General features: G+C 42.3%; 1 protein-coding gene across 1 annotated transcript; it reads right to left on the bottom strand.

Moving 5' to 3' along the window:
• Positions 1-290: 290 nt before the first annotated feature.
• Positions 291-24,829, bottom strand: GPX4 (glutathione peroxidase 4). The gene is made up of 7 exons (XM_034422672.3): positions 24,647-24,829; positions 7,064-7,158; positions 5,183-5,327; positions 3,911-4,062; positions 3,015-3,039; positions 2,755-2,814; positions 291-551 (listed from the first exon to the last, which is right to left on the bottom strand). Exons 1-7 carry the CDS (start codon positions 24,719-24,721, stop codon positions 519-521), a joined length of 585 nt encoding a protein of 194 aa, XP_034278563.1. The 5' UTR covers positions 24,722-24,829; the 3' UTR covers positions 291-518.

The raw sequence follows: 24,829 nt of genomic DNA, 5'->3' as shown, positions 1-24,829 counted from the left end.
AGACTAGGAGGATAGGTTTGCCCCCTTGAGTTATTTGTAAAAAATAAAGGTGGGATACAAATAAAAGAAAATAAAAGTAACTTTTGGAGAACCTGAAGTTGCCCCAACTCTCCCAAGGCTAACAAATGAAATTAATTTCCACTTCCCATCCCGACAGCACAGATCTAACCGTCTTCACCTGCAGATCTCAGGTAGCTTTGCATTTCTAAAATGGCTGCCTCCCTCACCTCACCTCCCTCAGCCCAAGCCTGATAGAGAGCTCTTACACATAAACCTCAAGACACTGGATCTGCTGAAGAAAAAAAAAACATCTTTATTTGTACAAGATGGAAGGTGTGGCCTGGGGTGCAAATACAGACATTCCCGCTAGCCTCCCGTGTGAACTTGTGCCAAATCTCTCAGACCCGCCTCACCAAATAGGCTTGGCTTGAAGGCAGACCGTCATCCTGGCAAAATTCACAGGTAAACCAGAGGAACGCTGGCGGAACACGGCCAGGGTGACAAGAGGCAGGCGGGGCTTACAGGAATCGGAGCAGGTCCTTTTCCATCGTCTGCAGAAGCGAAACAAAAGAAAACAACAGGGTGGGTGTGAGGTGGCTGCATCTGGCCAGGATTTACACTCTTAATACTCAATATACTATACTTCATATTACAACAGCAGCAAGACTCTTATTTGCCCAGAATTGGAAACAAGAAAACATGCCAACAAACGCAATGATAATAAAAAAAAGTCCTCGATTGTGCGGAAATGGATAAATTTACCATGGAGCTTAAAGACAGAGAGGAATCAGAGTATTACAAGAGTTGGAATATGTGGTATCAATGGCTTGAAACGAGATGTAAAATTGATGCATGAAGATGATATAGAAAGTACGTTACATTGAAAATTATATATATTTATTCCATGGAGATTCTCAGTCATCCAGGTCAGGATTGTCTCAAAGGTGCTTTTTCAAAAGGCAACCGGCCTATGTTTTTTTTTCCCCCTTGAGCGAGAAGAAAACGTTTCACTTCTCCTCCAAGAAGCTTCATCGGTTCTTGATGAAGATGAGAAGCGAAACGTCTTCTTCCTCAAGGGGGAAAAAAACATAGGCCAGCTGCCTTTTGAAAAAAAACACTGGAGACCGTCTCAAAGATGAGACGCTGCAACATTTCACGTGACACACCAGCGTTCACCAGCACCCAACGATTATTCTCCAAAGCCACGGATCATTGTCTTGATTTTTTGGGAGCTGTGGAGGCCAGGCAAGACGGCCGTGCTCTCGAACGGCCTCTGAGAGGCTACAAAAATTGTGCAAGAACGGTGTGTGCTTTTGCAGGTTTCGGAGGCCTCAGATGGGCGTTCCTCTGAAGCGGCTTCAAGAATAAAGGCCTCGTGCAACCTGAAGCAGCCTCAGGTAGGGCTGCAGGAGGCTGTCAGTAGACGGAGAACCCCATGCAGGTAAGTAGCAGGTAAGCATGGCACATCTTGGGAAGTGCTGCACCGCGGGGGCAAATGCATCCAGAAGGTTTCTTGGGGAATCGTGCAAGGTGGCCTTTTTGGGTGGCAGCAGTAGGGATGTAAACCGCTTAGAGAGGGCTATAAAGCACTATGAAGCAGTATAAGAAGTCTAAGTACTATTGCTATTGCTATTGCTATTGGGCTGACGTTGAGACCTAAGCATTGACCGTATTCAGCTGGTTCTATCCGGTTCGCCCGAACCAGTAGGGGCGACTGCGAGATGCTCCGGCCACCCGTGCAGACGTCACGACGTCCCACTTTTCCACGTTTTCGAGGCTCTGCGCATGCGCGGAAGGCCTTGCGCGCACACACACACATTTGCGAATCGGTAGGGAAGGTAAGTGAATACCACCCCTGTCCTTCAAGCCCAGCCTTGGCAATGCACCGAGTGCCACCATTCAGAGTGGTCTAAATGGGGGGCTGGGGCAGATAGAGAATTGTTTGTCCTTTGTTGGAAGGAGAAGCAATGAGATGCCAGCAGAGTTAAATCGGACACATTATGGTTTTTTTGACCATGCCAAGTCCAAAAGGTTCGTCATCGCTGCCCTCCTGTTAGCAGCCATTGGATCAAAAACAGCCTTCTGGCAGTCACACTTGGGGAAGAGGTGTGTGTTTTGCATCCACACTAAAGACCGCTTTACGTTACTGAACGAAGCACCGTTAGTTTGATTTGCACAGTGTTTCAGGCAGCGGTGGGATGCTGCCAGTTTAAAAAACTGCGTGCGTGGTTTTACAAATACTAACCTTCTGTGTTACCACTTGGGAGTAACACAGCTGAGCTGCGGCAATCCGCTCTGCCTTGCCAATCAGCTGGTAAGATAAAGGTAAGTAAAGCGCAGGGACGGGTGGGCAGGCTGACCTGATCATTGGAGTGAACTGGTTCGCTCCCAGCTGATCATCGGCGCTACAGATTTGCCCGAACCGGTAGAATCCCATCCCTGGTTTCAGGCCATTGGTGTTTTTTTTCCTGCATGAGTGGTCTCCTTCTTGGTTGGGATTACAACTGGGTTGGATTCTCCCACCTCCAGATAAGCCACGGTTTTCAACACACCCTGGCTGGGTTTAGCATGGTGTGCGAACCACCTAACTCGGCATTGTGGCCAGATACTCAGGCTGAGCTGGGCCAGCTCTGCAACTGGACAATGTCTCAGAGGTTCTTGGGACAGACTCAATAGGTGGCCTAAAAAGCCCAAATATCCCAGTCGAAACATCTGGCTGACTGCGCAACCGACCGTAATAATATGCAGACTTACAAATGGGTCATCCATGGGACTGAATCGCTTGACCACCTGCCCTTCCCTGTTGATCAGGAACTGCAAGGAGAAAAGGAGAGGAGTTTTTTTCTGAACAAAAAGTTGACGACAGACAGTAGTCCTCGACTTACAACAATTGAGCCCCACCATTTCCACTGATAAGCAGGGTAGTTGTTAAGTGAGTTTTGCCCCGTTTTTGTTTACAAGTTTTAATAAAAATTACACATCCCCCCCCCCCCAAAAGAGTTGAAGGTACTCACCTTGCTAAAATTCCACTTTATAGCACTAGGGAGAAAGAAAGAAAGAAAAAACATAATTTAGCTCTAAAGGTTAGTGTTTTATTTCTAGTGTTTCACTCAAAACCTTCCTGTGCTAAACCACACTAAAGCCAAGATCAGGGATCAGCAACCCACGGCTCTGGAGCCGCATGTGGCTCTTTCATCCCTCTGCTGTGGCTCCTTGTCGCCAGTTGACTCCACAATTGATAGGGCTTTTGGTTAGGACAGGTAGAGGAAAAAGGACACAGCGCTTGGAGGAGACTCTATGGTGGGGGAACGAGACTTCCGGTCAGCAGAGGAAAAAGGTGCCGTGCTAGGAGGAGACTCTATGGTGGAGGAACTGGACTTCCGGTCAGCTCCAGAATTGAATGGGGGGCTTCCGGTTAGGACCTTTGTGGCTCTTTGAGTGTTTAAGGTTGCCGACCCCTAGCCAAGACGAATAGTGGCTGATATCTCTCACCAGAGAGAGGGCCAACACACTCAACTGGGAAAAGCAGGAATAACAACAATACTAATAACAATATTAACATTTGTGGTACATTTTTAAAAATGTTCAGCTGACCGACTTTCATTTTTAATGAATAAAAGAAATAATAATAATAATAAAAATAATAAAAATAATAATACGACTCCAGAAAGGGAGAGAAAAAGAACAATTTTGGAAGTTAAACCAAAGTTATTAAACCTTCAAATAATTACAACAGGCTGGCTGGGGAATTCTGGGAGTTGAAGTCCACCACGGATTGAAGTTGTCAAGTTCTAAAAACACTTGTTTTAGACCTTTATTTTAACTAAAAATAAATCAATAGGTGTGTGTGGTATATCAGCTATGCCCATTTTCAGAGACTTTTTCAGAATTGGGGGCAGCGAGAACTCACTTTCCCAGAGTGCCTCTGCCTTTGGGCTGGTGTTTTAGCCACTTCCAGAGAGGATGAGCATTATCCCCATTGACTTCAATCTTGCTAAACATGTCGAATTTCACCCCGTAGGTTTCAGCAAATGCTTTAATTTCTTCCTCGGTACCGGGCTCCTATTAAAAACAAAAACAAAAGGGAGACAGATGGTTTTTAAGATGGTTAAAACGATCTTAAACAGTTGTTCCTAGCATTCAGTCTGTTTAAGTTGCAGATCCAGCTGTTTTTGAACTGCGTTCGCTCACTGTTTACAGCGAAAACCTATCAATGCATGATGTAAGGAAGGTCTGAAGATTGTTTTAGCCAGCTTGTCATAGATTCTTGGCCATTTTTCCACTCCTAGTCCAGCATCCCATTATGTCCACTAGCTGTCTCCTCTCAGACGACTAGGATTTGGGTCTCCCCAGCCCTAGTCCAGCCCCTTCCCCACTATTCGATTAGGTGTTGGATTGGGAGGAAGGGACTGGCCCAAAGTCAACCAATGAGCTTCTTTCTGCACCTGAGGCAGGACTACAACCTGGTTCTGCCCACACCTCATCCAGGCCTTCCATATTACTCTTGATTGGCTCTTGGGCGGAGAGGGAAGGATTGACCGAAATTCAGCCAATGGGATTCCATGGCTGAGGGGGATAGAACCTGGGTCTCCCACTCCTTTTTCCGGTCCCTTCTGCGCTATGACTGATTGGCTCTTTGGCTGGGATGGACAGTCTGGCCCAAATTCAGCCGATCAGCTTCCATGGCTAAGGGAGCACCTGGGTATCCTCACTCCTAGTCCATCACTTTCCCCACTATGTTATGCTGGCTCTCCTTAGAGCAAGGGTCAGCAACCTTAAATGGTCAAAGAGCCACAAAGGTCCTAACCGGAAGCCCCCCATTCAATTCTGGAGCTAACCAGAAGTCCAGTTCCTCCACCATAGAGTCTCCTCCTAGCACGGCACCTTTTTCCTCTGCTGACCGGAAGTCTCGTTCCCCCACCATAGAGTCTCCTCCAAGCGCTGTGTCCTTTTTCCTCTACCTGTCCTAACCGAAAGCCCTATCAATTGTGGAACTGACTGGCGACAAGGAGCCACAGCAGAGGGATGAAAGAGCCACATGCGGCTCCAGAGCCACGGGTTGCTGACCCCTGCCTTAGAGGATAATTAGGAAGGAGGAGGGGTGGGGAGGAGGAGGATCATTTCATTGTGACATTAAAACACACACAAACACAATAACAGCCCCCCGTCTCCCCTTTCCTACCTGCTTGCCAAACTGGTTGCAGGGGAAGGCTAGAATGCGTAAACCTCTCTCAGCGTATCTACTATACAGTTCGACAAACTGAGTGTAGTTTACGTCAGTCTTGCCTCACTGCGTCGCCACGTTGGTGATGATGCAGACCGTACCCCTGGAGAGACACACAAATGCAACAAGAGAGACAGTCACAGGTAGTCCTCGACGTACGACCCCAGCTGAGCTCAACATTTCCGCTGTTAAGCGAGACAAGTGGTGGAGTGAATTTTGGCGCCATTTTACGAGCTTTCTTGCCACGGCTGTTAAGGGAATCCCTGCGGTGGTTAAGTTAGTGACAACGCTTGTTTAACTGAATCTGGCTTCCCTAACTGACTTAGCTTGTCAGAAGGCTGCGAAATGGGATCACATGACCCCGGAACACTGCGACCGTCATAAATTTGACTCTGTTGCTAAGCAGCTGAATTTCAATCATGTGACCATGGAGTCAGAATGCAACAGGCGTAAGTGTGAAAAACAGCCGTAAGTTGCTTTTTCGGTGCCATCGTAACTTCGAATGGTTGCTAAATGAACTGTTGTAAGTCAAGGACTACCTGTCCTTGGAAGGGCCACCCAAAATTCCAGGCACGCTGACTGGGGTCTAAACCTTCCTTCCCAGAATCGTACTTAATTTCTCCACTAGCTGCAGTTCTGCTTTCCTGCCAAGCTGTGTTATTTATTTATCAAGCTTCTACAGCTGCCCTTCTCACACGATGTGACTTTGGACTTTAGGCAGCATAAAACAAAAAGTGTAAAATAATAAATGTGTCAAACATACTCGTGTTTTTTTAAAAAAACTGCACATAGGAGAGATTGATTGGCAACAGTGTTCTTAAGAAACGATGGGATATTTAGGAGCCGAGACTGTCTACCTATTCTTCCAAACACAGTTGAAAAAAACTAACAAGCAATGCTGGCTTGTGAATCAAATGCCATCCAGGCCTCAACCTCGTAAGAAATGGCTATAATCAGGCAAACTTCTCCTCCTCCTCATATATTAGGTACAAGTAGTTCTCGATCTATGACTGTAATGAAGCCTGCCTGCCATATTTCCACTTCATGATGGTTATAAAAAGGGTTATCCACATGACCGGCCTGATTTTACAACCTTTTCTGTGACAGTCGTTAAGCAAACGCTGCAGTCGTTAAGCGAACCAATGGGTGGTTTTGCCGAAATCGGAAGCAAATGCTGGTTGTTGACGAAAACATGCGGCTGCAGGGTGCTGCAAATGGCCTTAAAGACGCGTTGTCAAGCGTCTGGCATGCGATCACATGACCACAAGGGGTGGTGGGAATTGGAATCGGGTTAAGTACCCTCAGACAGGTATGGTGGAAAAGTCGAGGACTATTGGTACCATGTTTCCCTGAAAATAAGACCCTGTCTTATATTTTTTTGAACCCTGAAATAAGTGCTTGGCCTTATTTTTGGGGAGGTCTTATTATTTTGGGGCGCGTGGAGCAAGACGGGGCTCCTCTTGCCGTCTTACCTGATTTCCAGCTCTGCTTTTAAATATTTTCGGGGAGGGCTTATTTTCGGGGGGGGGGCTTATTTTAGCGCATGCGCTCATATACCCGATTAGGCTTATTATCAGGGGATGTCTTATTTTGGGGGAACAGGGTATACCAGGAGTGTCCAACTTTGGCCACTTTTTAAGACCAGTGCACTTCAACTCCCAGAATTCCCATGGCTGGCTGGGGAATTCTGGAGTTGAAGTCCACACATCTTAAAGTCAGTAAGCTTGGACACATCTGCTGTACCTACTGCTCGATTACAAATTGTTAAACACATTGAAAAACGAAGAACACCAAAACCACAACAGCAGAGCAAATCAACCTCAGATGGGAACAACTTGCCTGTATTTCTCCAGCGAGACATCGTTGCCGTCGATATCCAGCGCATGGAAGTCGTAGATCGACTTGGCCGACTGCCAATCAAACTTCTGAGCACACTGCAGGGAAGAAATATAGGGGAGGGGGGAATCAGAGAAAAGTGAATGGAGAGCATATCCCTTCTTGTCAGGCCCAAAAAAACAAGAACGACACGCAGAGTGCGGGAGGGTCACATGTTTTATGCCAAGCCCCAAACAAGCCGCTTTTGAATCAAACCATGATTTAGCATCAAATACAAACTCAGATTCGGTGCCCCACGTCTTGTGGCCCGCCAGGGGCCAACGGAGCTGGCAACAGAGTCAGACAGCGAGGAGGTTGGGGATGAACATGGGCCAGTCCTGGGGGCTGGGGAAAGCTCGGATGAGGGCTCTGCATTGGAGGCAGAGAGGGAGGTAGACATCAGTGAGGCAGAGAAACAGCTGGAGCCTGTTCCCAGTGTGCCCATGCGCAGAGCTGCCAGAAGACAAGAACAACTCAGAAAGTAGGGTCGACTCGGGAGTAAAGCCACACCTTGGAGGTGATTGGCCCCTCCCATAGGAAACAAAAGAGGAAAAAGGCGAAAGATTTATACAATCTGAAGAGAAACCAGAGTATCAAATTAGATAGGAAATTTTTTCGGGAACTTAACTCTATTATCAGGAAATTTATTTGGGGAGGGAAGAAACCGAGGATTGCAATTAGGAGTTTACAGGACAAAAAAGATAGAGGTGGTCTCGGACTCCCAATTTGGGAAACCTACCACAAAGCGGCAATCTTAGTTTGGTTAAAAGAATGGGCAACCCTGGGAAACAAGAGAATTTTGACACTGGAAGGGTACGACCTCCAGAAGGGTTGGCATGCCTAGCTCTGGGAAACAGGGAAAAGAACAAAAACACATTTCCATAAACATAAAGTAAGGGACACGTTAATGTCAATACGGGGAGACATTAGGAAAAAACAATATACTAAAGTCCCCAGATGGCTATGTACAATGGAGGCGATAATATACCCCAACGTCCTGGAATTAGTCAAAACAGTAAAATATAAAGAGATACTAGATGGGGCAGGGAATCTCAAAACAATGGAACAATTGAAAGAACAGGGCATCCATATCGAATGGTGGACATATGCACAAATCCAATCACGATATAAGAAAGATAAAGAGCAATATGGTATAGAGATAGGCAGCAATGGGTTTGACAAGATATGGATGGGCACGGACAATAAATTGTTGGCCAAATTATATAATTATCTGGTGGAGTATGATTTAATAGATGAGGTGGTTAAGGACCCAATGCTAGCATGGGCTAAAAATATCGGACAAACCATTAATCTGGATGAGTGGGATCAAATTTGGAATAACAATCTTAAAAATGACTAGGGCAACAACTTATAAAGAAAACCAATACAAGATGATTTATAGGTGGCACTTAGCACCAGCCAGGATCGCTAAAATTTATCCAAATCTGAGTCCAAACTGTTGGAAGTGTGACCTGTCCACGAGCCAAAGAATTTTGGAGGATGATATGCAAATGGTTGTCGGAAATAATAGGAGATACCATTGAATTAGAACCAAAAATATTTCTCCTGGGAATCTTGAAGACAGAAATTGCAAGAAAGAAGAAGTACCTTATCGTATATATAATAACAGCAGCGAGAATCTCCTTCGCTCAACACTGGAAAGAGAAAAAGCTACCACCCAAAGAGCAGGTAATTGGGAAGAAAATGGAATGCGCTGAAATGAACAAACTGACGTTAGAAATCAATGAAAGAGAGGAAACTGACTACTATAGCGTGTGGGATATGTGGTATGAGTGGTTAGAGAAAAGAAAATCGAAGTGAAGTGTAAGAGAGTTAAAGGTCAATCAGATGATTAATTAAATGGGTATATTGAAATGAGCTGTACTACAGGCAGCAGGAAGAAAATGGAATGTGATATAAGTAAGAACTCCTACGAGTAGTACCTTTTTAAGCTAAGATAATTAGGTAATACCATGTAAATAATATGTAAATATTAAGTATATGTATATGTATGCGTTTATTAACACCATGACACCGGAAAGGTGGAATTGTATTATAATTTTCTAACAATAAAAACGTATTAAAAAAAAAAAAGGAAACAAAAGAGGAACGAACGGGGAGGGGGTTTTCCGTTCGGTAGTTTCAAGAGAGGAAAAGTTCTGTTCGTGACTCTAAGAGACTCTGTGCCAAGTTTTGCCTTGTTTGGCAACAAGTTACCTGGCAGCTTGCCAAGTGAGATAAGGTCTGTGTTGATAAATATTCCTTTGAAAAACTGTTTGGACAAACCTTGCTGACTGTGAATGAATGGGCGGGGCCAATTCCTGCTTTTTAAGGGAGCCCTCAAAAGGCCCACGTAACATTGTTGCTCTAAAACAGGGGTCCCCAAACTTGGCAGCTTTAAGACCTGTGGACTTCAACTCCCAGAATCCCCCAGCCACCATGCTGGCTAAGGAATTCTGGGAACTGAAGTCCACGAATTTTAAAACTCGCCAAGCTTGACCGATATTGCTTTAAAGTACAGGGCCTTTTTGTACAGTAGATTCACAAAGACAGTTTATTTCGCATGAGAAACTTTTGAAGTGGGTTGCTGCTAGTTTCGTTATGAGGTTATTCATTACCCCACTCAAGAGAGGACAGGAAACAAAAGTTTTATTTGAAAGAATAAGGGAAGCATTACTTCTGTAAGGGGAAACCCCGCAAAAAGGATGGAAAATACCCCAAAGCAAAATGGTGAAATAACGAATTGCAATGAGCAATGCTAATTAAGTCTTTAAATCTGAAATCTAATCCTATGTAACAAAAAGGGAAAGAATGCTTAGGCTGGCGAGATCGGCTGTGGCGTTTAGAAGACGGGCGTGCACAGGTAGTCCTTGACTTATGACCATCCGTTTAGCGACCGTTCAAAGTTAACGACGGCACTGAAAAAAGTGATTTATGACCGTTTTTCACTTACGACCATGGCAGCGTCCCCGTGATCACATGATCAAAATTTAGACGCTGGCTCGTATTTATGACAGTTGCAGTATCCTGGAGTCTCATGATCCTCCTTTTGCGACCTTCTGACAAGCAAAGTCAAGGCAAGAGCCTTGGTAGTACAGGGGTTTAAGGCACCCTGTTATTAAGCTGGTTATTAAGACCAGCTGCCTGCAATTACTGCAGGGTTCGAATCTCGCCAAGGCTCAAGGTTGACTCAGCCTTCCATCCTTTCTAAGGTAGGTAAAATGAGGACCTGGTTTGTGGGGGCAATAAGCTGACTTTGTATAAAATATACAAAAGGATGAAGGCTATTGCTGAGCACATTGTAAGCCGCCCTGAGTCTTCGGAGAAGGGCGGCATATAAATCAAATTAAAAAACAAAACAAAACAAAAAAATCGGGGGAGCCAGATTCACTTAACAAGCATGTTACTAATTTAACACTTCAGTGTTTCATTTAACAACTGTGGCAAGGCAGCTTGTAAAATGGGGCAAATCTCATTTAACAACTGTTGCTTGGTAACGGGAATTCTGGGTTCAGTTGGGGTCGTACGTCGAGGGCAACCTGTACATTTCATTGAGTCTTTCTCCTTTTGTGTCTCTGAGTGTATGCACAATAATCTTGTCATTTTGTTGTTGTTGTCGTTAAATTGACACCTGTCATTAGCAAGATCTGCCTGCAGAGATAGCATGGGCGGATACTTCTTGGGAACAATATATATTATATCTTGTATCTTATCTAAGGAAGCTGTAAACTATAAACAGACATTGTTAAGAGACACCAAAACACTGACATCTCAGCTCTGGCTGTTGCAGCCAAGATGGCTTATGAGTTGCTCTTTTTGGGGTGCCCCACAAGTGACCCAACTAGCAAAGGTTGATCAATTGTCCTGTTCCCGATAGACTCCGATTAAGTTATGCAATCGTTTTTCATCTGTATCTTTGCACGGGCTTTCAAAATTTGTTGCTTTCAAAATTTGTAAGTAAACATTTTTAAGAAGAATGGATATCATGGCTGGTTTCACGGGTGACATTAACCCTATAATATAATGTTTCTCAATCTTGACAACTTTAAAATGACTGGACATCAACTTCCATAAGTCTGGGAGTTAAAGTCCAGTCATCTTAAAGTTGCCACGATTGAGAAAAACAGGCATAAGCATCGAATCGAATCGAATCGAATCGAATTGAATAAAATAGAATAGAATTGAATTGAATACTTTGTCACTTTAAATGTACACTAATCAGCATAAATTAAAATGAAATTTCATTTAGCTCTCAAAAGTTAACCATTGTGCATATACCCACATACACACACATGTATGACAGAGAGAAACATCACAGCCTACAGGTAGTCCTTGACTTACAACAGTTTGCTTAGTGACTGTTCAAAGGTACCACTGCACTGAAAAAAGTGCCTTTTGACTGTTTTTTACATTTATGACCCATCCTCATAGTCTTGTGATTTACATTCGGATGCTTGACATCTGACTCACATTTATGACGGTTGCAGTGTGCCAGGGTCACGTGATCCCCTTTTGCGACTTTCTGACAAGCAAAGTCAACAGGGAAGCCAGATTCACTTAACAACTGTGTTTTTCACAACTGCAGTGATTCACTTAACGACCCGTGGCAGAAAAAGTCATAAAGTGGGACAAAACTCATTTAAAAAATTTCTCACTTAGCAACATACACTTTGGGCTCCATTGTGGTTGTAAATTGAGGACTACCTGTAGTTTGAATGTATACATATACATGGAAGAAAAAAAAAAAGAATCCTGCAAATTTACCGGACGGATGACATAGTAGACAAAGTTGTTACAGAATCTGATAGTCCTGCTAGAAATACTTTGAAACCTCCTCCCAGAGGGGAGCAACAGAAACAGACCATACAGTGGGTGTGTAGGATCTCTAACAATGCTTTGAGCTCTAAGCACATAGCGCTTATAAGCAGTATCCTGAATGACAGAAAGGCAGCTTCCTATAATCTTCTCCACTGTCCTCACCACTCTCTGTATGAACTTTCTATCTAAGCCGCTGCTGCCACCAAACCAAACAATGATGCAGTTTGTTAAAACACTCTCAGTCGTGCCTCTGTAAAAAGTGGCCAGGACAGAAGGAGAAATATGTGCTCTCCTTCTCTGATGCAGGAAATGCAGACGCTGGTTTGCATGCTTCACTAAGGATGACGTGTGAAGAAACCAAGTGAGATTATAACGTATATAACATATTATAACTTGATAGGGTGCTGTAATTGGGGCAAATTTTGGTGGTGAGGTCATAAAAACCCTTCCTGCGTGTTCAAGCCAACCACTTGGCACCATTATAAGGTGTGCCAGCCACAGCCTCAGTTTTTATAAATTAGAATGTATCCTGTTTCAGAAATTAAGATGCACTGAGTCATGGTATTAAGGGGAGCTTTCATTCCTCAAATTTTATTAAAAGCCGTAAGCTTTCCTGGGCTACAGAGGCCTGGAGGAGCTAAAGTGATGTAAGATTTACATTGGGTTGAGGCTGAGGCTGTATAGCTACAGTGAGGATACATATAATAACTAACTTTTAATAAATAGAGTTAGTTCTGGACTAATGTGCCGAAGTGGAGTCAAAATTTCCATTGCTAAGCAAGACAGTTGTGAAATGGAGTTTTGCCCCATTTTACGACCTTGTCACAGTTGTTAAGCGAGTCACTGCAGTTGTCAACTCAGTAACATGGTTATTAAGTGAATCTGGCTTCCCCATTGACTTTGTCAGAAGGTTGCAAAAGGGGATCATGTGACTCCGGGACACTGCAACCGTCATAAACAGGAAGTCCCGTTCCAGTGTCCCGCGCAAGAAAACCCAGCAACACAAGTTGATGTTAGATTGTTTATCTGGAAACGCGGACCCGGCACGAAGCGACCAGCCAAAAGGAATCAAAGTTTGTGCTACTGTGGTTAGCTCACCTGCCCCTTATATTGTGCCCCAGTTCCCCTGTGTATATACACCGACAGCTTAGACGGCCCCGCAGTTCAGCCATGCCCCTAGCCACCCATCCCGGCTCATCCTGCGGCCGCCAACGCTTCAACAATCAGCAGTTTTCCTGAGCCGACGAACAGCTGTTTTCCACTGAGCTGGGTACAGCTAGTCAGGCGGCAGCTTCGTGGATGCAGGAGCGGTCAGCCAGTCAAAGTTTGGGGCCCTCTCGCCAGGTGGCATTCTGTGGACGACGGAGCGAGGCAATGCAGGTCTCTCGGGTGGTGGCTCCACTCCTCCCCCACTCCCCCGAATGGCGGCCCCGGCCCGTCTGGCGGTCCAGGACTAACATAGGAATCAGTTGCCAAGCAGCTGGATTTTGATCACGTGACCCTGGGGATGCTGCAACGGTCATAAGTGTGAAAACGGTCATAAGTCGCCTTTTTCAGTGCTGCTGTAACTTCAAACCAGGGTGGATAAAAATCAATGATTTTTTTAAAAAAAATAAAAAAAACGGATTTTTTTGATTTAAATCGAATTTATTTTAATAAAAAACTTTTGGGGTAAAAATCTATCGTAAGATAGTTTTCTATTTAAGATACATAAATAATTTAGTTTATTCAGCATGAAATGGAGCTTAGTCATGTAGCATGAGGCTGTATATTCTGCAACACTGGGACCATCGGTGAGTCAACAGTGGGTCAAAGGAGTAGCAGAGATGACAGTTGCTCTTTAAAAATTATGATTTAAATCGAGTTGATTTAAATCAAGCCGTTTTACTAGTGATTTAAATCATGATTTAAATTGTGATTTAGATCAACTCGATTTAAATCAAATCCACCCTGCTTCAAACGGTCACTAAACAATTAATTTTAAGTCGAGGACTACCTGTAACCTATATAATAAGCTGATTAATAATTATTTACCCTGTTCCCCCCAAAATAAGACATCCCCTGATAATAAGCCCAATTGGACTTTTGAGAGCATGGCAATAAGGCCAAGCGCTTATTTCAGGGTTCAAAAAAATATAAAACAGGGTCTTATTTTCGGGGAAACACAGTATTTTATTAACCTCTTAGTAAACTCACAAACACCAGCAGATTTCAGGGTGATCTCCAAATCAGGAGGAATATGGTAGCGCTATCTAACAAAGATTACGAAAAGGCATGTCGTTAAGTTTTTTAATAATAGAAGTTTAATCTGGAAAGATAAATCCTTGATTTACCAACATTTAATTAGTGACTATCCAAACTTGCAACAGAAAGAACTGACCCATAACCAGTTCCCACACTTATGAACATTGCAACATCTTCACAATCTGCAAAATTCAGATTGCTCGGCAACTGACTCCTATTTATGACGGTTGCAGTGTCCCGGGATCATGTGATCAACTCTGGCAACCTTCTGACCAGCGAAGTCAACGGGGAAGCCAGATTCACTTAACAACCATGTCACTAACTTAACAAGTGCAGCGATTCACTTAACAACGGGGACAAGAACAGTTGCAAAATGGCTTCTGACGAGCAAAGTCAATGAGGGAGGCCGGATTCGCTTAATGACCCTGTGAGTCCCTGCCGGGATTTGCTTAACAATCGTGGCACAAAAGGGTTGTAAACTCACTTTACAACCCTTCAGGGTGAATAAAAATCAATTATTTTTTTTAAAAAATCAAAAAAATCAGATTTTTTTAAATCAGATTTTTTTTGATTTAAAACGGATTTTTTTGATTTTTATCGAATTTATTTTAATAAAAGACTTTTGGGGTAAAAATCTATCGTAAGATAGTTTTCTATTTAAGATACATAAATAATTTAGTTTATTCAGCATGAAATGGAGCTTAGTTATGTAGCATGAGGCTGTATATTCTGCAACACTGGGACTATCGGTGAGTCAACAGTGGGTCAAAGGAGTAGCAGAGATGACAGTTGCTCTTTAAAAATTATGATTTAAATCGAGTTGATTTAAATCAAGCCTTTTTACTAGTGATTTCAATCATGATTTAAATTGTGATTTAAATCAACTCGATTTAAATCAAATCCACCCTGCAACCCTTAATAACAACTCACTTAATAACATCCCGCTTAGCAACTGAAATTCTAGTCCCAATTGTGGTATGTCAAGGATTCCTTGTAGCTTAGCCAGTGTATCACAACTTTGGCCATTTTAAGATGTATGAGTTTCAACACCTTGACTGGGGAATTCTGGCAGCCAAAGTCCATAGATCTGAAGAACTGATCAAGCTGAGAAAGACTGTTCTGAACTAGCCCAAGTTATCTCAGAAGGCCTCAACAAGCATAACTAGATTTTAATGCAGATTAGTTGCTAATCAAGAAGGTACCATACCTGGGATCTGCCTCCCACATAACATGCCTCTGTGTGCCACAACGCCCTCTCCTTCCCTTCCCCTCCCTGCCAATTTAAATTCAACATCCCTTAAGCCACTCCTTGGATGAAGTGAGCATCGGCAGCCTATAAGAGCCCTTTGGACATACATACATACATACATACATACATACATACATACATAAAACCTTTCTTGCCACGGATTTTGGCCTGCCACACTAAGACCCAAGTTCTCCTCCTACAAACCCCTGGCCAGGATTTTACATTGCTGTTTAAGTGGAAAGTTACTGTCAGACGACAACAAAAAAGCCCACACTACACAACCTCTGCTAGCCTACACATCCTCTTCACAACCTGTTTTCCTTGCTACCTTCTGGAAGGAGGTTTCGTGGTATCCAAAGCAGAACATCTGGATTCGGCCGAAGTTCTGTGCCATATAGCATCAACCTTGTGAACTCTCAAGCTTCCTCTTTCCACTACGTATTCAAAATGGACAGTGATTTATATATATATGTCTCTGTCTTTGTCTTTCTCTCTCTCTCTCTCTCTCTCTCTCTCTCTGTCAATAATAATAATAATAATAATAATAATAATAATAATAATAATAATAATAATAATTTTATTTCTATACCGCCCTTCTGCCGAAGGACTCAGGGCAGTATACAGCCTATTTAAAAACACAAGACAAACATCAATTTAAAATTTAAAATTATTAAATAAATTTGGCTCCATTTAAAACCCCAGAAATTTAAAATACCCCAATTTAAAATTATCATGTCGATAGCCCGGCCTGGCGGAACAACAGGGTCTTCAGTGCACAGCGAAATACCCGGAGGTCGGGGATCTTACGTATTTCCGGGGGCAGTTCATTCCACAGGGCTGGGGCTCCCACAGAGAAGGCCCTCCCCCTGGGTGTCGCCAGCCGACATAACTTGGCCAATGGCACCCTGAGGAGACCCTCTCTGTGGGAGCGAACTGGCCGGTGGGAGGCTATTGGTGGCAGAAGTCGGTCTCGAAGGTACCCGGGTCCTATGCCATGGAATGCTTATCTATGTCTATCTGTCTATCTATGTCTCTAACTATGTCTGTCTGTCTATGTCTATCTGTTTATGTCTATCTATCTATCATCAATCAATCTATGTCTGTCTGTTTGTCTATCTATCTAAATGAGTAGAGTAGAGTAAATAGAAATAATAGAATAGAAATAGAAATAGAATAGAATAGGAGCTGGAAGGGACCTTGGAGGTCTGCTAGTCCAACCTCCTGCTCAAGCAGAAGCTACACCGTTCACACATACACACGCACATACTCTGCTCACTGATGGAAAGCAGTCTCTGCTCTTCCTGCAGGGTCTTTCCTGGTGTCTCAAAGTTTCCTTGGCTCTCCGACGCAAGGAACAGCACTCCCAGATCTGGACTCATATGAAGGAACACAACCACACACTTGATTTTCAAGAAGCTGAAGTTATTCCCCTTGATAGGAGTAAAGGAGGACGCCTACTGAAAGAAGCCTGATTCTCCAATAACAATTCTATCAACAGGCATATAATCAAACTGCCACTGGCCTACCAGGTTTTGAGACACCAGGAAAGACCCTGCAGGAGGAGCAGAGACGGCTTTCCATCAGTGAGCAGAGACTAAAGGCACCCCCACCCCACCTCTGGGCATGCAGACTCAACCTGTGAAGGCATAGTTAGTCCTGACCAAACACAGAGCAACCCGCGTTGTCTCAAACTGTAACAGATAGGATTAATGAGAAACAAACCTGGCCGACCACAAGGTCACAGATAAGGCAGCAAATTGCCATGGCTGACAGGCTAACATCACCCCCCACTGATAAGCAAGCTAGGAGGGAGGAAACAGTAGGAATCAAGCCTCCATCATCCAGCATGAAGACAGCAAAAACAACACAGCTGATTGCAAGTGGGAGACGGCTGGAAGGGCCGATTACACGCGTAAGGGCCAAATTGATTAATGGCATATAAAGGCAGAGATCTCTGTAATGGTAGTTTAATACTCTGACAATGTCAGCAGATGGCTGACGAAAGCTTAGTAAAATAAAATTTTAATTCTTTTAAAATTTTAAAATTTTAAGTTCCGGAGTTCGCAGTATGTCTGCTTCTTTCTTTACTAATATACTTGGAACTCGTATTTTTAGAATATATAATATATATATATTATATATTATAATGCAAAAAATTAAAATCTCGGGTGTTTTCCCGCGTCATTGTAAATAAGTTGGTTAAAATGTTTAAAATTCTGGTTAAAATCCCAGTTAAAATCTTCTAAAAATCCTTACAGAGCAGTCTGCAAGGTCCTTTAAAACCTCAGCTAAAATCCTACCAGTGACTTTAAAAGTTTTTCTTATAGCAACGTTTCGACAGGCTCACAACCCTGTCATCTTCAAGCTCTTGTTTCATGTAGAAGCTATGGGTTCTCCCCATAGGAATATATATATATTATATATATTAAAATATATATATATATTAAAAATGAAATTCTGTTGCCTGCTCTCAAAAGAAAGTATATATCCATACAGATACATAACACAAATATACACATTTTTTATATATATATGTGTATATTTGTGTTATGTATCTGTATGGATATATACTTTCTTTTGAGAGCAGGCAACAGAATTTCATTTTTAATGTGTGCCAGTGTGCTCACGGTAAAAACTGACAATAAAGGTTATCTTATCTTAGTTAATCCCCGTTTTCATCTTCGTTAGATCCCAGGGACTCTAGCAATTGATAAAGGAGCATATCTGTAGCTTGAAATGAGAGTCCTTGGTGCTCGAAGTTCATAAACTCTGATCTAGGTCATATACTGCAGCTAGTTACAAGCTGGTTAAGCTGGCTACAGTATGCTGATTTTCCACGCCCACAAAGCCTAGGTTTACAAAATACAACCAGGTTTATCCTCTAAAACAAACAAGCCATATTATGGTTTAGCAGTGGGGGAAAGGCAGCCCTCTGCAAGTGTTCAAAGCTCCAGCCAGCAGGATTAATGGCTAGGGATTATGAGAAATGCAAGTCAAAACATCTTAACAGCACCAGGCTGGCCTTCCCCTAGGGCCAACCAGCTGGTCTTATAGTTCCCGGTGCTCTGGCTCACACGGAAATCAGCTGGCTGGCGCACATGTGCGCGCTGGAAACCAGGCAACCAGCTGGCGATGGCGCGGGTGCCCACAGAGATGGGCACGTGTGCCATAGGTTCGCCATCATGATTATATGGGGATTCTGGAGAGAACCGTATTGATAAGGAAACTTTTCTTATCCAGTTTTGGCTGCTAAACAAAGCATCAATTTTGAATTTGGATTTTATACTTTTTATACACAAGTAGTCCTTGACTTACAACAGTTTATTTAGTGACCGTTTGCAGCTATGGTACAACAGCACTGAAAAAAGTGACTTATGATTGTTTTTCACACTTACGACCCTTGCAGCATACCCGTGGTCACATGATGAAAATTCAGATGCTTGGCAACCGATTCATATTTATGACGGTTGCTTGACGTGTCCTGAGGGGGTCATGTGATATTCTCTTGTGACTTTCTTACAAGCAAAGTCAATGGAGAAACCAGATTCACTTAACCACCATGCTACTAAGAGATACAGTGGTTCACTTATCAACCGTGGCAAGAAAAGTCATACAATGGGACCAAACTCACTTAACAACTGTCTCACTTAGCAATGGAAAATTTTGGCCTCAATTGTGGTCGTAAATCGAGGACTACCTGCTCTTTTCCTGGGCTGGGGGACTTAAGACCAGAATTAATTGCGTGCAAATCACGCAAAACATTTGACTAGAAACAAGGGAATTTCTGATGCTATTTAAAAAATGCTTCCTACTCCGAATTTCCTATAGCTTTGGCTCCTTAATTCTAGGTTGTTTCTCTCTTTGATTAGTTTCCATCCATGTGAAGCAGAAATGCAAGTTAATTCCCTTCCCAGCCCCTTTCCTCTAATCTGTGCCTGCTTTCTCATCACAATCACATGAGCCGAGACATTGCGGAGTCATATTGCCCTCCCAACAACAGCAAATCTGTTTCACGAGCCTCTGATTATGATGCAATTATCAGCACAAAGGGGACAGAGAACAACGGATTGCGCCAGAAGGGAGACTTTGGATTTCATTTTTATAGCCCAAATCTATTAATCCACAATAAACCAAGGTCAAACAAGATAGAAGCCCTGGCACTGATGATTTGTTCGGCTCTTCCCATTGGCCTCCAGAGGAAACTATGTTGAAAACGATGCTGTGTATTTTATTTTATTTTTTGAATTGCATTTCTGCATTGCAGGCAAAGAGCAAGGGAGAAGATGAAGTTGCTTTCCCACATTCAACCTTTCGTCAAAACCAGCTTTTCATCTTCATCCAGAAGAAAATAAATATATACTGCACCCAAAAGAGAGGGGGGGGAGAATGGGTATACCCATGTATTCCTCATCCAGAAGTTGCTTTATTTTTCCTGGAGTTTAAAACAAAACCAGTTTTGCTAGAATTTTTGTTTTTTTGTGGAAACAGATTCAGAAGTGCTTGAAAGCTTTAAACAATAAGAACAGCTCAGAAAAGCTTTTATGTTCTTAGGACCAAGAGAAGCAGCAGGGCCAGACACTGTACTCAGTTAGCTTGCAGTGCAGGTAGTCCTCAATTTATGATACAATGCCTATTTAAATGTTCATAATAATTGTAACAACTTGAACATTTTTTACTTAAGCAATTGAAACAATACATGATTATGATTTACAAAAATTACTTGATTGGTGTTTATATGAATGGTATGGTTAAATAGATAGAATTTTAGGGAAATAATTAGGAAATTATATTAAATAGCACTTTTTTTTTTAATTTGATTTATATGCAGCCCTTCTCCAGAGACTCAGGGCGGCTTACAATGCGTTAAGCAATAGCCTCCATACTTTTGTATATTTTTTACAAAGTCAGCTTATTGCCCCCACAAACTGGGTCCTCAATTTACCTACCTTTGAAAGGATGGAAGGCTGAGTCAACCTTGAGCCTGGCAAGATTCGAACTTACTAATTGCAGACAGCTGGAGTTAAATTACAATGCATTAGTCTGCTGAGCTATCCAGGCTCCTATTTGAATTAAGAACTATGATTAAATGTTAAATTGCATATTTTTTAGACAAGAGATAAGATTTAAATTTGATAAAGTAATAATGGAATAAAGATTTAATGAGCATTACATAAAGTAATAAATGTAAGGAAGTTTTAGAAATGGAAATAATTTTGAAATATAAGCATGTCTTTACTGTATTATTAATAGTGAGGATTTAGGGTAAGAACTGTGAAATGTATTATGAGGTATTAATTGAATTAGGATTTAAGGTGGGTTAATAGAAGGGTAATTGTTTTAATTAAGTAAATTTGAGAACTTTTTTTTTAAGATGGTATTAATTGAGATAGGTGATTTAAGATTAAGAGATAAGTGTTATGGCAAAATAGAATAGATAAAATTGTGTTAAAGATGACAAAAAATTGTACAAATTGATGACCGGATCAAAGCTCTGTTCCAAAAAGATGTAATTTGTGTGTTTGAAAAAAAAAAAATTGCAAAAAAAAAACTTATGATACAATACCGTGTTTCCCTGAAAATAAGACCCTGTCTTATATTTTTTTGAACCCTGAAATAAGCGCTTGGCCTTATTGCCACACACTCAAAGGCCCGATTGGGCTTATTATCAGGGGATGTCTTATTTTGGGGGGAACAGGATAGAACCCAACATTTCTGTTGCTAAGTGAGAGAGTTAAGTGAATTTTGCCCCATTTTACAACCTTCCTTGCCATAGTTGTGCAGTGAATCCCAGCAGTTATTAAGTGAGTCACACGGTTGTTAAATTAATCTGGTTTCCCCAGTCACATTGCTTGTCAGAAGGTGGCAAAGGAGGATCACACGACTCTGGGACACTGCAAATAAATACATCCCAGTTGCCTAGCACCCTAATTTTGATCATGCGACTCTGGGATGCTGCAATGGCCCTGTGAAAAATGATCACAAATCTCCGTTTTCTGGGCAGTTGTATCTTGAAACGGTCACTAAACAAATGGTTGTAAGTTGAAGGCTACCTGCACTCACTTCTACAAGCTGTAATATGAAGCAATTTTTTAAAAAATACATAATTACAGCTATTAGTCATTAATGGTCAAATGGCTCTTAATTTGTCATATTTGAAAATGCTGGGATTTTCCACAGTTGGGAGGGTCAGAATATGAAAAAAAAATTAATTTGCTGCATCTGAGCGTAAACCTGAAATCCCAATTATGTTTAATGTTTATAAATTAACTCAGAGCTTCATGTTAACATCAAAAGGAAAGCTAGAAATATTTCTGAAAATGTCTCGCTTTAATCTTGGCAGGAATACTGCTGACCTTTTCCCTTCTCCAACCAACCCCCCCATCCCTAAATGTACTGAGGCTGCAAACTCTTCAGCGTTTGGCCTACATGGCATCTTCTGGCAAAACCACACAATCTTTTCCCAGCCCATGGCATATAGGGGGAGGATATAATCCTGACTCAAAGAGCTGCTTTTGTGTAGTTCTAATGTTTACTTAAGGTGGAGCAAAGCAACAACTTAATTGTGTTAAGTGGAATCCTTGGTGCTCTCTGAGCTTGGCTGATTAAGCTATTGCTTTCTACTTGATTGTTTGTTTGGTGTTAAACCCTGCTTATCTGGGTATTGACTTTTTGTTCTCTGGTCTTTTTCTTCTCAGGGTTTTTATTAGGATCTCTTGAATGCTATAGAAAGGCAATTTAACTTGTTTACTTTCTCTAACCAAGGGACAACCAAGGAGAAACCCACCCCCACCAATATGGGCAGACTACTATATATAAACAGGGAACAAATCCCCCACTCTCACTTGCATGAATGCTGTTATCTAGTTGGGTAACTAATAAATACTGACAGGGCAAGCCGCTAGAATATAAATTGGGAGCAAACCCCTCTCCCTACTAGCACTGATGTTGTTACCTAGTTGGGTAATTAAATGTCTGCAAGGAAATCACCAAGCTCAGAGAGCACCAAGGACCCCACAGTTCAACCCTGAGGTGCAGATATTTTTTTCCCCATTGCGTGTAAGTTTTCACAAAAGGCAGCCTTGAGTAACAGTGGCTTGCTTTTAACTACTGAACGCAACACTTAATTGCTTTCACCTGGAAGTCAGCAGCTCAGGGAAGTTTCAAAACAGATTCTTATCAACTTGTAAGCATATATAGCATATGTATAGGCACAATAGGATAACTAGCTCAGACTGCACTTCCAAATTCAGAAGCTCTCCTTTTGGGGTGTAAAATTCATTATTAGTAAAGAAACAGTTTGGTCTACAGAATCAGGCTGTCATAGGAGAAGACACAAAGCTTTTCAGAAGATTTTTCTAGATTACAAAGGGACAAAGTTGTGAAGTAGGCAGGCTCTTTAAACAGTAGGCACTTCAGTCCTACTGGAAGAGTATCTGTAGGATCATCGTAGGCTTCAGAAGAGTTGTGAAGTCCTGATTTATCTAACTAGGCTTAGGGGGCAAAGCAATGAGGATTTACAAATCTAGTTCTCTGCGTTTTTGTTACTTCTGTTTTAATCATCTGCGGAGATTCTCCATCATTCAGATTATAGTTGATCCAAAAGGCAACTGGACTTTCTTGGGGTTTTTCCCCATTGAAAATGTTTCCCTTCTCGTCCAAGAAGTTTCTTTACAACTTCTTGAATGAGAAACAAAACGTTTTCAAAGGGAAAAAAAAAACAAAAACTCAAGTCCTGTTGTCTTTTGGAAAAACACCTTTGGCATATTCCGTTTTAATTTGTGGTATTTTATTTTTATTTAAGAGTATTTCTATGGCCGCCCACTAACTCAAGGACTTCTCCTAGAATTGCTTGGATGACTTGCACAGTTGATAGATTGTTTAATAAATATAAGGCATGAAAGAGAGTCTGTTATGGGACACTGACTCTGAGCAGAGGCTCAGTAGATTCCGTCGTTTTGGCCCTTATCCCTAACTAAAATTTTAAAAACCAACTTGCCCAAACATATTTAAATGCATTTTGCACAGATGTATTTTACTTTATTCTATCCCCAAGGGCTCAATGCAGCCACTCAGCTGCAGCTGTTTTTTCATCTAAGAACCGTTCTCTAGGGAGCTCCAATAACCCCAGATCACTGTTTTAAGATAAACAATTAAGAGTATAATTTTATCTCTGAAAGGCATCTGAAGACATCCATTTAAAATTACAACCACCTGCTCTGGGAAGGAGTAGCTTTCCGTTTCATGATCCTTTTATAGTATAATGAAATTTATATCCTAAAAGCATTACTTTACCCCAGTTGGGGCAGGCAAGCAGCTCTAGAAAAGCAGTAACCCTAAAGCCCAAATACAGGTAAATCCTCACCTTACAGCAGTTCATTTAGTGACCATTCAAAGTTACAACACTGAAAAAAATGACCTAGGAGCATTTTTCACACCTACGAGCTTTCTAGCAGCCCCATGATGATGTGATCAAAATTCAAGATGCTTGGCAATTGCTTCACACTTATGACCATTGCTGGGTCCCCAAGGTCACGCAATCCCCCTTTGCAAGCTTTTGACAAGCAAAATCAATGGGGAAGCCGAATTCACTTAACCACCGTGTGACTCACTTATCAACAGCAGTAATTCACTTAACAACTGGGGCACCAAAGGTCGTAAAATGGGGCAACACTCATTTAACAAGGGTCTCACTTAAGAGAAATGTTGGCCTCAATTGTGGTCATACATCGAGGACTATCTGCCCACCCAAAGTATTATAGGGGAAAAAAAACATGGTTTCTGCCCTATTTTCAAAGAGTTCTTGGGAATTAAGGTTTAAGTCACCTGCAAAGAAGACCTTTGCTGCATTAAATCACCCCAGGCACTCCCAAAACAATAAAAACAATCCCCAAAAGCCAACCATTGTTAACAAAAATCAATAAAAATTCATATTTCCCTAGCCTAGGGCAATACTTTCCCCTCCATCCATATGCCATTTTACTGGCCTCCAGCCTCGTCCTACCCTAATATTTTGGGGGAAATTATGTTCATTGGAAGAGAAGTTTTAAAAGCGACAACCTCAAAGGGATTAGGGGGAAAGTCCTCCCAGGGGCTCTAAAAAAAGGAGATTATATGGGTCCTCCAAGGAGATCCAAGGTAGCCCCCTTCAGGGCGACCGCTCTATGATCCGACCATAGAGAACACCGCCAATGACTAGAGCGTCCTCGACGGGAGACCCACACCCGCTGGCAACTTACCATCACTCTTGTGAGGCCGCGCCCTACCAAGAACCCACAAAGGAGCGTCTTACAAGCGAAACGCCGCAAACTCATCTCATCTGCAGGTCTCTCCGCTCCTCCTTTAATCTGACCTTCACACCCCTCCGCCTCCCCGCCAGAGCCAATCACAAGATGGCTCCTCCTCGTTGGCCGCGCCCAGCC

The sequence above is a fragment of the Pantherophis guttatus genome, chromosome 1, assembly GCF_059756535.1.
Source record: "Pantherophis guttatus breed Tessera chromosome 1, ASM5975653v1, whole genome shotgun sequence".
Lineage (NCBI taxonomy): Eukaryota > Metazoa > Chordata > Lepidosauria > Squamata > Colubridae > Pantherophis > Pantherophis guttatus.
Note: the sequence above shows the minus strand (reverse complement) of the source record. Positions and strands in the feature narration are given on the sequence as shown.